The sequence below is a fragment of the Podarcis pityusensis genome, assembly GCF_964106645.2.
Source record: "Podarcis pityusensis genome assembly, chromosome: 13".
NCBI lineage: Eukaryota > Metazoa > Chordata > Lepidosauria > Squamata > Lacertidae > Podarcis > Podarcis pityusensis.
Genome location: NC_138038.1, coordinates 10,912,498 through 10,928,332, shown reverse-complemented (window position 1 = coordinate 10,928,332; position 15,835 = coordinate 10,912,498). Strand labels below are relative to the sequence as shown.

At 45.1% G+C, this 15,835-nt stretch overlaps 1 protein-coding gene across 1 annotated transcript in view; it reads right to left on the bottom strand.

Moving 5' to 3' along the window:
• The window catches only part of MRC2 (mannose receptor C-type 2), an 80,162-nt gene extending 65,605 nt beyond the window's left edge, over positions 1-14,557 (bottom strand). Inside the window, exon 1 of the mRNA XM_080976484.1 lies at positions 14,155-14,557. Coding sequence (XP_080832610.1) covers positions 14,155-14,257 — 103 coding nt within the window. The 5' untranslated portion in view covers positions 14,258-14,557. The remainder of the gene's footprint in view (positions 1-14,154) is intronic.
• Positions 14,558-15,835: the final 1,278 nt, after the last annotated feature.

Genomic DNA, 15,835 nt, shown 5'->3' with positions numbered 1-15,835 from the left:
TGGCACAGCGGCAGCAGGAGGCCCCATTAGCTAAAGTGGTGCTTCAGGTTAAGAACAGTTTCAAGTTAAGAACGGACCTCTGGAACGAATTAAGTTCTTAACCCGAGGTACCAGTGTATAAAAAAACCCTCCATGTTAGCAACTCCCTGTCACAGACAGGACCATCCTCACAACCCACTAATTCAGAGGCCAGGTTGCTCACCAAGGCAAGTCAGTTTGAACCTATTAAACTGATCCTGGCCTTACTGCACTAGCCAACAATTAAGTTTATGAGCCCAAATCAAAGCGCTGGTTTTGACCTACAAAGCTTTAAAAGACTCAGGACTGCAATATCTCAAGGGTCGCCTCTCCCCCATATGAACCGACCTGGACCCTGCAATGATAATCATCTGAGGCCCTTCTCTGTGTGCCTCCTCCATGAGAAGTCCGGAGGGTGACAACATGAGAAAGGGCCTTTTCTGCAGTGGCTCTCCGTTTGCAGCATGCTCTCCCCAGAGAGGCTCACCTGGGGCCTTCATAACGTACAGTGGTGCCTCGCAAGACGAAATTAATTCGTTCTGCGAGTTTTTTCGTCTTGCGAATTTTTCGTCTTGCGAAGCACGGTTACCCTGGGTATTAACGGTTTTAAGAAAAAGGAAACAAACTCGCAAGACGTTTTCATCTTGCGAAGCAAGCCCATAGGGAAATTCGTCTTGCGAAGCAACTCAAAAAACGAAAAACTCTTTCGTCTTGCGCGTTTTTCGTCTTGCGAGGCATTCGTCTTGCGAGGTACCACTGTACCTTTACGCACCAGTCAAGTGTTACGTTCTACTCAGGATGCGAATGGGGCTCCGGAACGGATCCCGTTCACATCCAGAGGTACCACTGTACTGTATTTTGTGTTCTTATTTTGTAATTTTATGTTCCCCTGTGAACTTTGGAGTAAGATTGGTATACACATTTAATAAACAAATGCATGAAATGAAATGAAAACATGAGTTAGAGCAGGCATAATGTGGAATAGTGCCCAGATCTGGTGGGATCTGCTTTCAATAGCCCCATATTGGTAGCAAACAGCTCTGCAGGAATCAAGTATGAGGTAGTTTCCCAGATGGCAGGGGCAGCCAACCGGAGTAGTACTGTATACAACCACCTCTGACTATGAAAATATGCATTCTTGCAGAACCGCATTTTACTTGCTGCTTTGCTTAAAACCCCAAACGGTTATTAAAACCTGCAATTACCTTCTCGCACCAAGCCAATCTCTTTAGCAAAGTTTCTCACAAGACACAGGCCATAGCTGGAGTCAGGCTTTAGCCATGTTTCTGGCTTAAGGGCAAGGTTTCCAGCTGATGAGATGTTGCTTCTAGATTCTATACAATGTGCTGTTCCGATGACCGTAACCCTTCCGTCAGCAGAATGTGAGGGGAACTGGTTTTCCTCCTGTAGCTCCCTCCATTCCATAATTCTGCTCCAAAGGGTTGGGGAACCCTCCACAGGGAATCGCCAGAAATCGATTGCTTCCATGTCCTGCTGATGGAAGCCATACTAACACCACAAGATACAACCATCTCAAACCCTCCAAGAGTCCCTATTTCCCAGGAACAGCCCCAAATTTACAGAAGCAGTTTATGATTTGATCCCAGAATATCCCGCTTTTTCTTAGGACATCCCTATTTTCCTCAGAGAAATGTTGGAGGGTATCAGGGTGGATTTGATTTAAATCAAATCTATTTAAATCACAATTTAAATTACTAGTCGCTGTGGTCTAAACCACTGAGCCTCAAAGGCTTGCCGATCAGAAGGTCGGTGGTTCGAATCCCCGTGACGGGGTGAGCTCCTGTTGCTCGGTCCCAGCTCCTGCCAACCTAGCAGTTCAAAAGCACGTCAAAGTGTAAGTAGATAAATAGGTACCGCTCCGGCGGGAAGGTAAACGGCGTTTCCGTGCGCTGCTCTGGTTCGCCAGAAAAACTGTCTGTGGACAAACGCCAGCTCCCTCAGCCTCTAAAGCGAGATGAGCACCACAACCCCAGAGTCGTCCGCTATTGGACTTAACTGTCAAGGGTCCTTTACCTTTACCTTTTAAAGACTTGATTTAAATCACTAGTCAGTAAGACTTGATCTAAATCACTTTTTTACAGAAAGACTCTTTCTTGCGGGTATAATCTTAATATTTACAACCAGAAGAAGGTTTCAGTTTTGGAATGATAAATTTTCAGAGTTGTTTTTACAGTTATATAAAAAATTCACTGATTTGGTTATACTATTAGAAAGACAAAGACGGGTAATTATGAAATTATTGTTTATATTTCTGCTGTACATTACTGGAAGGAGAATAATAATCATTTCCTTAATAACAATTTAAACAATTTATTTAACTAAAACAATAACATTATAGCCTATGTATCCATGTTTGTTAACTAATGTGGTTAAACGATTTTTTTAAAAACAACAACACAACCTTATACTGAGTTTTAGCACACATGAAAAGCTTAAAACAAATCCTTATTTCCCGATGAATAGCCTTTGGACTATAATGTAACTTAAATAGAAAACTACCATTAGAAAGATTTTTTATCCAAAAGCATTTTATTTTAAAAATCCGATTTAAATAAAAAAATCTGATTTAAATTTTTAAAAATCCGATTTAAAATTTAAAAATCTGGGGGTTTTTTGTTTGTTTTTAAATCCTTGATTTTTATCCACCCTGGAGTGTATGTAGTTATATGACCCACCAAGCCAAGGAGATAAGTAACTACACAACATTACAGGGAAGCTTTTTTTAATGTTCAATGTTTTATTATGTTTTTATATAGGCTGGAAGCTACCCAGAGTGACTGGGGCAACCTAGTCAGATGGAAGGGGTACTGTTGTTGTTGTTGAATAGTACATCCCTATTTTCATTGGAGAAATCTTGGGAGGGTATGCCATATGGATTTATTTTTTTAATCATTCACTCTCAAGATCCCTTTCCTTGCAGGTACAAAAGGAGGCAGTGGTGTCAGCACCCCCAAAAACAAAATGATGATGATAATAATAATAATAATAATAATAATAATAATAATAATTTATATCCCGCCCTCCCCAGCCGAAGCCGGGCTCAGGGCGGCTAACAACAATAAAACAGTACAACAGTACAACACAACGCAACACTCTAAAATCATTCGTTATAAAATTAATTCAAGACATGACAGGTTCTGGGAAAGATGAGCTCTCCCGAGGCTTCGCCATGCTCCAGGATAGATGAGTTTAGAAACCATAAGGTCAAACTCAACTGTCCAGACCAGAAAAAGAATTTGCGCCTATGACCGAAAGGGAGAGATCGGCTGACTCTAAAAACAGACAAAGGGCTAAAAGTAGAAAATTACCACTTGCAGGAGAACTTAGAAAATTACAGCCGCTGGAGATTTCAGAACCTTTTACAGGAGGGGCAAACAGAAAGGCAAGTTACCTGAGGAAGGAAAGGCACATAATACTCTCTAAATACGGGACCTCCTAGTCCTGCCTTTGTGATCTAGCAAGTCTCACAAAGGGAGTCAAAGTGCCGAAAAAAATGGAGATAGGAATATATTTTCCTCCATTACATTTCCTGCTCTTCGGATGTGGCTGTATGACGCGGAGCCATAATATGCTGTCTAAACATGTTCTTAGCCTTTTTTTAAAAAAACAACAACACACACCCTGAAATGTGAATTTCAGCATTGCTAAGGATGCTTCCAGACTGCTGACTCCTGGCACAACCCGAGCGTTGCTCTTCTGTCGTAAATGGCTAGCAGAATCCCAACCGGTGCCGGATTAAACCCTGCGGAGGCCCCTAGGCGGTCAAAATCTTGGGGGATCCCCTCACAAATTTTAGGAGAGAAGAAAGCTTGATTGACACTTTCTTTCAAGATCAGTATTTCAAAATTGATTATTATTTTGATCCGTTGTCCCAGCGCCCCCTAAAAGGGGGGAGAATCCGCGACCAGAAAGAAGAGGAACACCAAGGAGACTGGAAGAAATTTAAAGACTATTTGAATAAATATTGTAATATGAAAGCTATGTAATCACTTGAAAGAATCAATTAGGCCTAGGATTAAATTGGGATTAAATAAATAAATAAGAAAATGTACGACAAGAAAAGTTAGGAAATATGATTATGACTGTGATATGGTTTTATGAAATAATGATATTGGAAACTGCTATATATAATTACTAAGAAACTCAGATGGAAGAGATTTGAGGAAGTCAAGTAATATGTTTATGAAGATGGATTTTAATTAATTAAGTTTTAGTTTATGTGGTGATTTGATGTATTTTATGTTTTATATCCTTTCTTCTTTTTCTTTTTTCCGTTTCATTCTTTTTCCTTTAGTATTGTTAACTTTTTCTTCTGTTATGCTTATGTATGGAAAATAATAAATATTATTGTGGGGGGGGGGGAGGCGTGGAGCCCACAGGCCAGTGCCTAATCGGCCTACAGTCATACCTTGGGTTACTACCGCTTCAGGTTGCGTTTTTTCGGGTTGCGGACCGCCGAAACCCAGAAGTACCGGAACAGGTTACTTCTGGATTTTGGCGGTCGCGCATGCGCATTAGCGCTAAATTGCACTTTGCGCATAAGCGCCGAATCGCAACCCACGTGTGCACAGACGCGGGTTGCGAACGTGCATCCCACACGGATCACGTTTGCAACCCAAGCGTCCACTGTATCTGGTAAACGGGCACTGATCCTGACCAACTTTCCACATTACGGCCGCATCCACGCACCAGGGAACTCTGGGAATTGTAGTTCTGTGAAGGAAATCAATGCAAAATGACTCCTTCCATCTGTGGCTAAGGACTCCTCTCAGGCGATGCTCCTTTCCTAGGAGGAAGAGAGCCTGTGGACCTAACCCCAAGCCAGGAAGTTGCTTTCGAGGTTAGAAAATATAGCATTTTTTTTATTTGTATTTTTGGGTAGCAAGACCTGGAGGAAGTGGAAAACTCTATATCCAACTTTGTGAAAGGATTCTCTTAAAACAGGCGCAGGCAAACTCGGCCCTCCAGATGTTTTGGGACTGCAACTCCCATCATCCCTAGCTAACAGGACCAGTGGTCAGGGATGATGGGAGTTGTAGTCCCAAAACATCTGGAGGGCCACGTTTGCCTTTGCTTGTCTTAAAACAACCCTCAAGTACTGTTGCTGAAGGAAGCACGTCCAGTTGTGAACTCAAGAAGGCTCTTCTGTTCTTTGGATATGTTAGATCCTGCAGATAATAATAATAATAAAAAAAATTATTTATATCCCGCCCTCCCCAGCCGAAGCCGGGCTCAGGGCAGCTAACAACAATAAAATAATACAACATTCTAAAATCATTTCATTATAAAATTAATTCAAATCAAATTGATGGCAACCATTGGGCTAGAGTTCTGTGAAGATTGCCAAAGGAGGGAGTCAGGCTGTGCCCTGGCCAAAGGCCTGGTGGAACAGCTCGGTCTTGCAGGCCCTGCGGAAAGATGTCAAGTCCCGCAGGGCCCTAGTCTCTTGTGGCAGAGTGTTCCACCAGATCGGGGCCACAGCCGAAAAAGCCCTGGCTCTGGTTGAGGCCAGCCTAACCTCCCTGTGGCCCGAGACCTCCAAGATGTTTTTGTTTGAAGACCGTAAATTCTTCTGTGGGACATACCAGGAGAGGCGGTCCCGTAGGTACGAGGGTCCTAGGCCGTATAGGGCTTTAAAGGTTAAAACCAGCACCTTAAATCTGATCCTGTACTCCACCAGGAGCCAGTGCAGCTGGTATAGCACCGGGTGAATGTGATCCTGCAGCGAGGACCCCGTAAGGAGTCTCGCCGCAGCATTCAGCACCCGCTGGAGTTTCTGGGTCAGTCTCAAGGGCAGCCCCACGTAGATGAGATGCTACTGTTATCAAGAGGGCTATCTGCAAAGCAGTCATACCAGGGACTCAATTTTCTCATTGCAGGAAGATTATTTTGTGGTCTAGTATCAAACTGGCGTCGCCTCAATACGTTCTAATGCTCTGCTCGGACCTAAACTTAATAACTGATGTGGTTGAAAAGTCAAATGTGCATAACCTTAAATCGATGGCTTTCATTCAGCTTGCTTTCAAGGGAATCCAGCGGAACGAAACGAACCAAGCCAATGGCCTCATCCAGGCCTGTGTGAGAATGGAAGCTCAAACGTTGCAAAGTGACATTTGAGACCCAACCTGGTGCAGTGGAAACGTGTCAAAGGAATTTACACTGCACAACATCCAGAGGGTTTAAATTAGCATCGGAATCCCATAAAGTAACTGAGCTCAAGGTTTAGCCAAGTACTGCAGAAATAAAGTTATGGCCTTTTGTTTGGGGTTTGTTTTTTTTTAAAAAAAGCAGAAGAATTTGAATAGCTTCTTCTAAGCCAATATTCTTGTTGATCTGTTCAGAAGGTTGAAAATCTCTTCCCAAATAGTTAAAAACTGTTACTTGTTCAATAAGCTGCTCATCTAAATACCATTTGGGGAAGGTGTGTGTATCATTTAGAAAACACCATTACCTTCTTTTTAACAATATTCAGAAAATACCCTCACACCCATTTTTTTCTGGACTATAACTGTAGGATCATCTGCATCCAATAAAACAGAATTCTTTTTGTGGCCAACTTGGAGACGCGATAAGTTAGTGATGACAGAAACTCAACAATATCATTTGTATATAGGTGAAATAGGACAACAGCTTAAAAATGGCATGGGATCTGTAAAAGATGGATCTCTGGTACACTGCACTTTCCGACACGTATTAATATACAAAGTTTTAAAGGGAAAAGGGAGAGTTTTTTATAGTTAATTAGACCACTTTTCCCGAAATCCCAAAAGGGCAATGCTGCCTTTAGATCAATAAAAGCTGCATACTATATAAGCACCTCTGAGGGTTATGTGTTTGTGTGTGTTTATATGCAAAAACAGCCTAAAAGGTGGGGGGGATTAAATCATTGCTCCCGAGCTTCTGTTGCAAGCTGTTTCAGAGCTTTTACACAAATAATAATAACAATAACACCCTTTTTAAAAACAACACTCAGAGGTGTTAAATGGTGCTTTAAAACGCTGCCCACACACTTGGCCACTGTTGGTGGCCAATCTGGATTTCCAGAGAGAAAAGGTTTCCTATACAAAGCATACCTCAGATTGCTCCAGAAGGTCAGTCGAGTTAAATTGCCTCCATGGGGACCTTCCATCCACCCTCCCAAGGCAAATCCATGCTGCAGTTGCAGGCAGAAGACTCAGGTCGCATAAACACGGATGCAAGTACAAGAAACTTTTGCCCCTACCAAACTAAAAGGTAAAGGGTCCCCTGATCATTAGGTCCAGTCATGGCCGACTCTGGGGTTGTGGCGCTCATCTCGCTTTATTGGCCGAGGGAGCCGGCGTACAGCTTCTGGGTCTTGTGGTCAGCATGACTAAACTGCTTCTGGCGAACCAGAGCAGCGCACGGAAACGCCGTTTACCTTCCTGCTGGAGCGATACCTATTTATCTACTTGCACTTTGTGCTTTCGAACTGCTAGGTTGGCAGGAGCAGGGACCGAGCAACGGGAGCTCACCCCGTCGCGGGGATTCGAACCACCAACATTCTGATCAGCAAGTCCTAGGCTCTGTGGTTTAACCCACAGCGCCACCCGCGTCCCCCCTACCAAACTACTAAAGTTAAATTCTGAATCAAACTGGAAGCCCGTCAGTGTGCACAAATCTAGTTTTTAACAGGTCTGCGGTTCTACTAAGGGAAACCTGGGAGAAATGGAGGACAAAACTGGAGCAAATTCAACAGGGGCATACATGGAGAGAAGCTGCAATGGTGCAGTGCAGAGCAATAAAGGGTCGAGAATCCTGGAATTCCTGTGGAGGAAAAGCTGAAGTCCACCCCATACATTTACACCCCATGCTTCCCCCGATGAATCACGGGGATGGCATTTCTCTCAACAACTTTCAGCACCCTTAACAAACTTCCCTTTCCCAGAATTCTTTGGGTGAAGCCATGACGCTTGACGTGGCGTAACAGTGCTTTAAATCATGGGTAGGCAAACTAAGGCCCGGGGCTGGATCCAACCCAATCACCTTCTAAATCCGGCCGGTCCGTGAATCAGCGTGTTTTTATATGAGTAGAATGTGTGCTTTTATTTAAAATGCGTATCTGGGTTATTTGTGGGACCTGCCTGGTGTTTTTACATGAGTAGAATGTGTCCTTTTATTTAAAATGCATCTCTGGGTTATTTGTGGGGCATAGGAATTCGTTCATTTCCCCCCCCCCAAAAAAATATAGTCCGGCCCCCCCACCAGGTCTGAGGGACAGTGGACCAGCCCCCTGCTGATAAAGTCTGCTGACCCCTGCTTTAAATGTATCAGTTGGGTGTGACCTACAGCACCCAAATGTGGTAGACAGACCAGGTTCCATTGCAGCATGTTGATACTGATAGCTGGTTTGGCCAACTACAAGATGTTTCACAAAAAGCCTTTCCACATCACTGATACAGTGGTACCTCAGGTTAAGTACTTAATTCGTTCCGGAGGTCCGTTCTTAACCTGAAACTGTTCTTAACCTGAAGCACCACTTTAGCTAATGGGGCCTCCCACTGCCGCCATGCCACCGGAGAACGATTTCTGTTCTCATCCTGAAGCAAAGTTCTTAACCTGAAGCACTATTTCTGGGTTAGGGGAGTGTGTAACCTGAAGCGTATGTAACCTGAAGCGTATGTAACCCGAGGTACCACTGTATTCGGGTCTGTTCCCTACTGGCCTGCCTTCTTCTGAGCTCACATGCCACATACAGAACCAGAGAAGTGACTAACCAGAAAGTCTTCTGTTTTGTTGCCTGCAGTCCTGCGACAACTTCCAAATTCTGGAAAAATAATGTTCGCTACTGTTGGACTGGAATATCGTTCTGGTTTCCCTATTTTAAACAGCGGTGATGGGTGTTGTTTGCTTTTTGTGTTTTTTGCTTCACAATTAGGAGAGAAGACTGCATTCAGGAGGTACTTTATTTCAGTTTCCTTCTGACAATTTTCGTGTTCTTTCACAAAACGCAAAAGCCACTCCCGGGAAATCCAGCTGAATCCCAGGAAACTGAGGGAATTTTGCATTGCAATTTCACGCGATGAAATTCCGGGTGGTATCCTGGCATACAGTTCTTTCCCACCACCTTAGCACAACATGGTAATACCCTGATCAAAATGCTGGTGTAGCGCAGCACACAGGGGACTCACTGAGCGGGCAGTTCGGTGGCGGCTCGTGGGCCGGTAAAACCGTCTTCGTGGGCCACATCCGGCCCACGGGCCGCACGTTGCCGACCCCTGAGCCACAGCATCCTATAGACATGTTAACAGTGAGCCAGGAATGCCCCCAAGTGACAGCAGCAGCACTGACAGGAATTCATAGGTTTGGGTTGGAACCAGTGCCGGATTTACGTATAAGCTAAACAAGCTATAGCTTAGGGCCCCACTCTCTTGAGGGACCCCCAAAAATTTAAAAGGGGAAAAAACTGGATGTACATTTCCAAAATATAAGATAAAAAACAAATAAAATAAAACCTACTTACAGCAACAGTGTTTTGTGTTCTGTGGGCTCCTATTTGTTATGTGCAAATAGCTTTAGATAACTATTAGGTCCATAAATCACCATATAGCATATATTCAACACAAATAACAGCGACAATTTGTTGTTGACAAAGGACAGCTGGACGTATAAAGGGCCCCATTACCTTCAGTAGCTTAGGGCCTCATCAAACCTACTCCAGACCTCACCTGGAGTACTGTGTCCAGTTCTGGGCACCACAGTTCAAGAAGGACACTGACAAACTGGAACGTGTCCAGAGGAGGGCAACCAAAATGGTCAAAGGCCTGGAAACGATGCCTTATGAGGAACGGCTAAGGGAGCTGGGCATGTTTAGCCTGGAGAAGAGGAGGTTAAGGGGTGATATGATAGCCATGTTCAAATATATAAAAGGATGTCACATAGAGGAGGGAGAAAGGTTGTTTTCTGCTGCTGCAGAGAAGCGGACATGGAGCAATGGATCCAAACTACAAGAAAAAAGATTCCACCTAAACATTAGGAAGAACTTCCTGACAGTAAGAGCTGTTCGACAGTGGAATTTGCTGCCAAGGAGTGTGGTGGAGTCTCCTTCTTTGGAGGTCTTTAAGCAGAGGCTTGACAACCATATGTCAGGAGTGCTCTGGTGGTGTTTCCTGCTTGGCAGGGGGTTGGACTCGATGGCCCTTGTGGTCTCTTCCAACTCTATGATTCTATGATTCTATGAAATCCGGCCCTGGTTGGAACAAAGCACAAGCATCTTCCAGGATGCTTTTTCCTTTTAGGCAAATGTTTTGGTGTTGAGAACTATAGAAAGAAGGCTTTGATCTGCTCATTCCTTTCTTCTCAAGTACAGTGGTACCTTGGTTCTCAAACGCAATCCGTTCCGGAAGACCGTTCCAGTTTCGAAATGTTTGAAAACCATTTTCGGCGTTCAGATTCCGAAACATTCATCAACGGAGATGTTCAAGAACCGAGGTACCATTGTATTATTATTATTGTTAATCAATTAATTAAATTACTCTACAGCCCTTCATACGAATATTACAGGGCGGTTTACAACATAAAAACAAAACAAAAAAACCATACCATAATAGCAAACGAAAAGAATGACCCGCCATACAGTTTAAAAATCCATAGCTTGTTTAATTAGCGAGAGGCCTGGGAGAAGAGGAATGTTTTTGCCTGGCGCCTAAAGATATGTAACAAAAGCGCCAGGCAAGCTTCCCAGGGGAGAGCACTCCACAAATGGGGAGCTACCACTGAAAAGCCCCTGCTCTCGTATTGCCCCCCCCAGACCTCTTTTGGAGAGGGTGTATGAAGAAAGGCCTCAGACGACGATCACTGGGTCCAGTCTGTTCATATGAACGGAGGAAGGTCCTTGAGGTATTGCAGTCCTAAGCCATTTAGGGCTTCACAGGTCAAAACCAGCACCTTGAATTGGGCCTGGAAACTAACTGGCAGCCAGTGCGGTCGGGTTGGCATTATATGCGCAAACTGCCTTGCCCCGGTGAGCAACCTGGATGCTGAATTCTGCACCCGCTGAAGTTTCAGAACATGAATTGCAGTAATCTAACCTAGAGGTTAGCAGAGGCTCTTGACTCCCATCCTACACATTACTTCTCTTTGTTCAAATAATAATAAAAAGGACTCAAAATTGTCATGTTGGTTTTTTTAAGAGATCTCACAGCTTTGCTTCTAATTCCTTCCACTCCATCCAACATGTAGGTAGAAGTGACGCTTTCAATAATCAGAGAGAAACTATCTTTGAGCAAATTAAATTAGAAAAAAGTTAGATGCCAGTTGTCCGATGGATGACTAAGTTGTGCCAACAGTTCACTTCTCATTTTAAAAGCGGCCTTCGAAAGCAACAGGCCACCCACAGTACAACATAGTTATGCGGCTTTTAAAAACACACATTAGAAATATGCCAGTGCTCAAAAAGAAGTCCATTAATATATCTTAACGCTCAAGAGTGAGAGGCATTGGAACCTGTCTTCCTTTTACACTGTGCGGTGTTCACACCATATTATGAAAGCATATTACTGCCCCAAAATAATTACGGGAACTGTCATCTACCTGTCACAGAACTGTAATTCCCAGCGCCCTTAAAGAACTGCAGTTCCCAGGCGTCTTTGGGGAAAGTCATGTGTTTTAAGTGCGCTTTAAATGTATGGTATGTAAGCAGCCTCAGTGAAACTGCACCAAGTGTTTTCAAAACACGTCATTTCACATTCTGTGAACATCTTGACTCTTCATTTCATTTTAGCTTATTTCACTTGCTAAGCAGCAACAGCATTCTAAGCATGTAATACGAAAGTCCTCACAATGCCAGAGAGCTAGGACATTATTATTATTCCCATTTTACAGAGAGGAACATTGTTCATGGCCACTGTTTTGTGGCGTGAGTTATGACCGCAGGTCTCCCACATCCAAGTCCAACGTATTAGGGAACGAACTACAGTGGTACCTCAGGTTAAGTACTTAATTCGTTCCGGAGGTCCGTTCTTAACCTGAAACTGTTCTTAACCTGAAGCACCACTTTAGCTAATGGGGCCTCCCGCTGCCACCGCGCCGCCGGAGCACGATTTCTGTTCTCATCCTGAAGCAAAGTTCTTAACCCGAGGTACTATTTCTGGGTTAGCAGAGTCTGTAACCTGAAGCGTATGTAACTTGAGGTACCACTGTACATTCTGGCATCTCTTTGCATTCTTTGTTTTACCAGCCTCCTCCAAGCCAGTGCTCTCCAGATGTTTTTGACTACAATTCCCATCTACCCCAGCTGGTTTTTACTTGTAAAAGGAGCTGCAGGCAGCAGAGTTCTGCATTTGATTGGAGCAGTGTGGGAGTGGGGTGGGCCCATTCCTCCTGCTCCCCATTTTCCAGGGGGTGAGGCAGGAATACAAGTTTCTGCGAGTGTTGAACAGGTACCTGGCTGGCTACAGAGGTGCGCAAGCCGCTGGGTGGGAGGAGAAAGAGAAGAGCATGTGGTTGTGGGCGATCTCCTACCCCATTCAGCCTATGCAATTAGCCATATATAAGCTGCTCTGATGTTGGTCCCCATATATAAACTGTAGTGATGTATGGACGTGAGAGCTGGACCATAAAGAAGGCTGATCGCCAAAGAATTGATGCTTTTGAATTATGGTGCTGGAGGAGACTCTTGAGAGTCCCATGGACTGCAAGAAGATCAAACCTATCCATTCTTAAGGAAATCAGCCCTGAGTGCTCACTGGAAGGACAGATCCTGAAGCTGAGGCTCCAATACTTTGGCCACCTCATGAGAAGAGAAGACTCCCTGGAAAAGACCCTGATGTTGGGAAAGATTGAGGGCACAAGGAGAAGGGGATGACAGAGGATGAGATGGTTGGACAGTGTTCTCGAAGCTACCAGCATGAGTTTGACCAAACTGCGGGAGGCAGTGGAAGACAGGAGAGCCTGTGGTGCTCTGGTCCATGGGGTCACGAAGAGTCGGACACGACTAAACAACTAAACAACAACAACAAAGCTGCTCTCACTCCATCATTGCATCTTTTGCTCTAACTTCCCACCCAAAACTGAGACAACCCACTGACCACACACTGCTTCATTCCTGATCCTTTTCCCAATGGCTTCCTGCTCCCCCCATTTCCCAGCGGCTTCCTGATTTACTTTAAATTGCATTTTTTTTCGCTTCGTAATCCACAATGGGGCTCTTTTTGAAATTTATCACGCTGCAACGTTTGTTTGTTTTTGTTAATCCTTTGGTTGCAGACTGCATGGAAACTGGAGCAAAAAAGCAGGGGTTTTATTTATTTCTTTAAATGTCACTGTCTGGCACAACTGACCGGGTCCAGACACTGGAGCAAGTTTTGCAAATTTGGCCAACTCGCAAGGCCAGTGTGCTTGTGAAGCAAATACACTGAGCCTTTGACAAAGCTCTGGGGACCAACAAATGCCTCTCATTAGTTTCTCGTCTCTATCACTGTTGTTGCTGGCCAAATCGCTATCCTCCTCCGAGGGACAATTGGGAGACCAGCTTGGAAAATGCGCTCGCTCTTGCTTTTGGAAACACTGATTCCTCTGGAAAAATCCGGTGGTGCGTTGGGGTTTTTATTACGGCTGGACACATGCAAAAAGCCTGCAGGGTTGAAAGGCAGGACTGGTGGGCGAAAGAATAAAATTCCCAAACCTCAGGGGTGCAGAAACAAGAGCATTTATTTCAAATGCAGCAGGGATCCGATCTTGCAACTGGAGAAAAATCCTCCTTTTTTTTTGCTGATGGGGAGGTAGAAGAGAACCAAGTCTGTGCCCCCCCAGTTTCTTTCAAAAACAGCCGCTTCCATCTCCTCCTCCCTTAGCAATTCCAAACCACATCTGGTTCCATTCAGGTTTCTCCTCCCCTCTTGCAAAACGCAAGCTCGCATACACCCCCCAAATGCCCCAACAACTGCCCAAAACGTGGGGGGGGGAGGGAAATCGGGGTGGGGAGAAAAGTGCATGCTAACTTTGTGAGGAGCCGACCCCCCCCTTCTTCTTTTTTTAAAGAGGCAGATCTACAAGTACCTCCTTTCACCACCACCACCCAACCTCCCGCCCTTCTTAAAAGACGCTGCAAGTTTGGAAGGGAGGAAAAACAAACACATTTGGCCAACTCAGCCCTACCTGGGAGAAGAGCGCAAAGTCCGAGTTCAATGGTCAGAAGGATGCCCAGGGCGCATCTCAGCAAGCGAGGCCGTGGCGAAGAGGGGGGGCTGGGAAGTTTCATAGCGGTGGGGGTGGGGGCTGGGACTGATCTCCCTCTTCTCCTTCTTTTGCGTCTTTGCGCACTCTGTCTCTCTCTCTCTCTCCGTGCTGACTCAGGGTCCTTTGCTTCCCCTCCTCCTGTTGGGAAGGTGATGGGAGGGTAAAGAGACAGGGAGATGGGAGAGAGACAAGGAATGCGCCCCCCCTTCCCAAAAAAAAAAGAAAAAAGCGCCCCTCCCCTGCCTTCTAAGAATTCAGACGCTGCGTCACGAGCCCCACAGGCTGCCCAGCCAGTTGTGGGCGGAAGGGAAATGGGGGGGGCGGGGGGGAGAGAAGCTTTCTCCAAGACTTCTCAAACTTTTTCCGCGGTTTGGCAAGCTGGATGTGCGCTAAGAGGAATTGCAACACGTTGCAAGTGAGGCGGAGGGGGACGGAGAGGAGGAAAGGAGAGAGAGAGGCTCTGGTTCCTGTTCTTCCCAAAGCCCTTCTTGCAAAGGGGGGCGGGGGGCGGGAAGCAAGCTCTCTCCCTCTGCCCACCTTAAAAATCAAGAGCATTTCTCCCCACCGCAGCCGCACTTTTAAAAGACACCTCCTTTTTCCTCCCAGCTGCACTCGGGCATTTTTAAATGGGCGCGATGCTGCGCGCGGGTGCATGTTTTGTCTTGTTATGCACGCAACGCAAGGAGAGCAGTTTTTGCAAAAGCGGAGATGGCATGGGCTGCCTGGGATTGCACGACGTTATCAGGTCTACCTCCATTCAGCCCCCAAATTATTGCACTAGATGTCTCGCAAATAATAAGGCTTCCCCCTCCCGCTCCAGTATTTTGCAACCCTGCATTTTAGGATGATTGGTCACCACCAATTTATTATATTGAATATGCAACTCAAAGAGCTGCAACGCTCCATCTTTCGGGGTCGCCCCCCCCCCCCCAGTACGATAATCTGCTTCCCAATTTGCCACATTGGAAACTTCTGCCCCCCCCCCCCACACACAAGGAAAAAGCATAAAATAGGCGGACCTCTTATAAAATCACTAGACTGCAATGCATCCAAAATATTATCAAGACCAACTCTCCTCCCCAAGTCACAGCCCCGATATGTGGAAATCTGACACGTTGAAGGCACTGTCCTCCAATTTGTCTCTTAGCCTATTAAAGCAAGCTAATTTTCCATTCCTTGAGGGCACAAGGAGAAGGGGAGGACAGAGGACGAGATGGTTGGACAGTGTTCTCGAAGCTACTAACCTAAGTTTGACCAAACTGTGGGAGGTAGTGGGAGACAGGAGTGCCTGGCATGCTCTGGTCCAGGCTTGTAGTCTCAAAACATCTGGAGGGCCGAGGTTGAGGAAGCCTTTCTGGTCCATGGGGTCACAAAAAGTCGGACACAACTAAACAACAACAACAACAATTCCATTCTGGGCAAGAGACAACACTGTGCACTTGAAAAGCCTATACACTTTTAGACTGATGTAAAATACAGTGGTATTACTTTGCAAATATGGATATGCCTTTCTGGAGCTGAGGTTAAGCTTGACTGCTTTTATTATTTATTTGTTCATTACCTTTCAGAAAAGAGAACTCAAAGCGGCTAAAAAAAACAA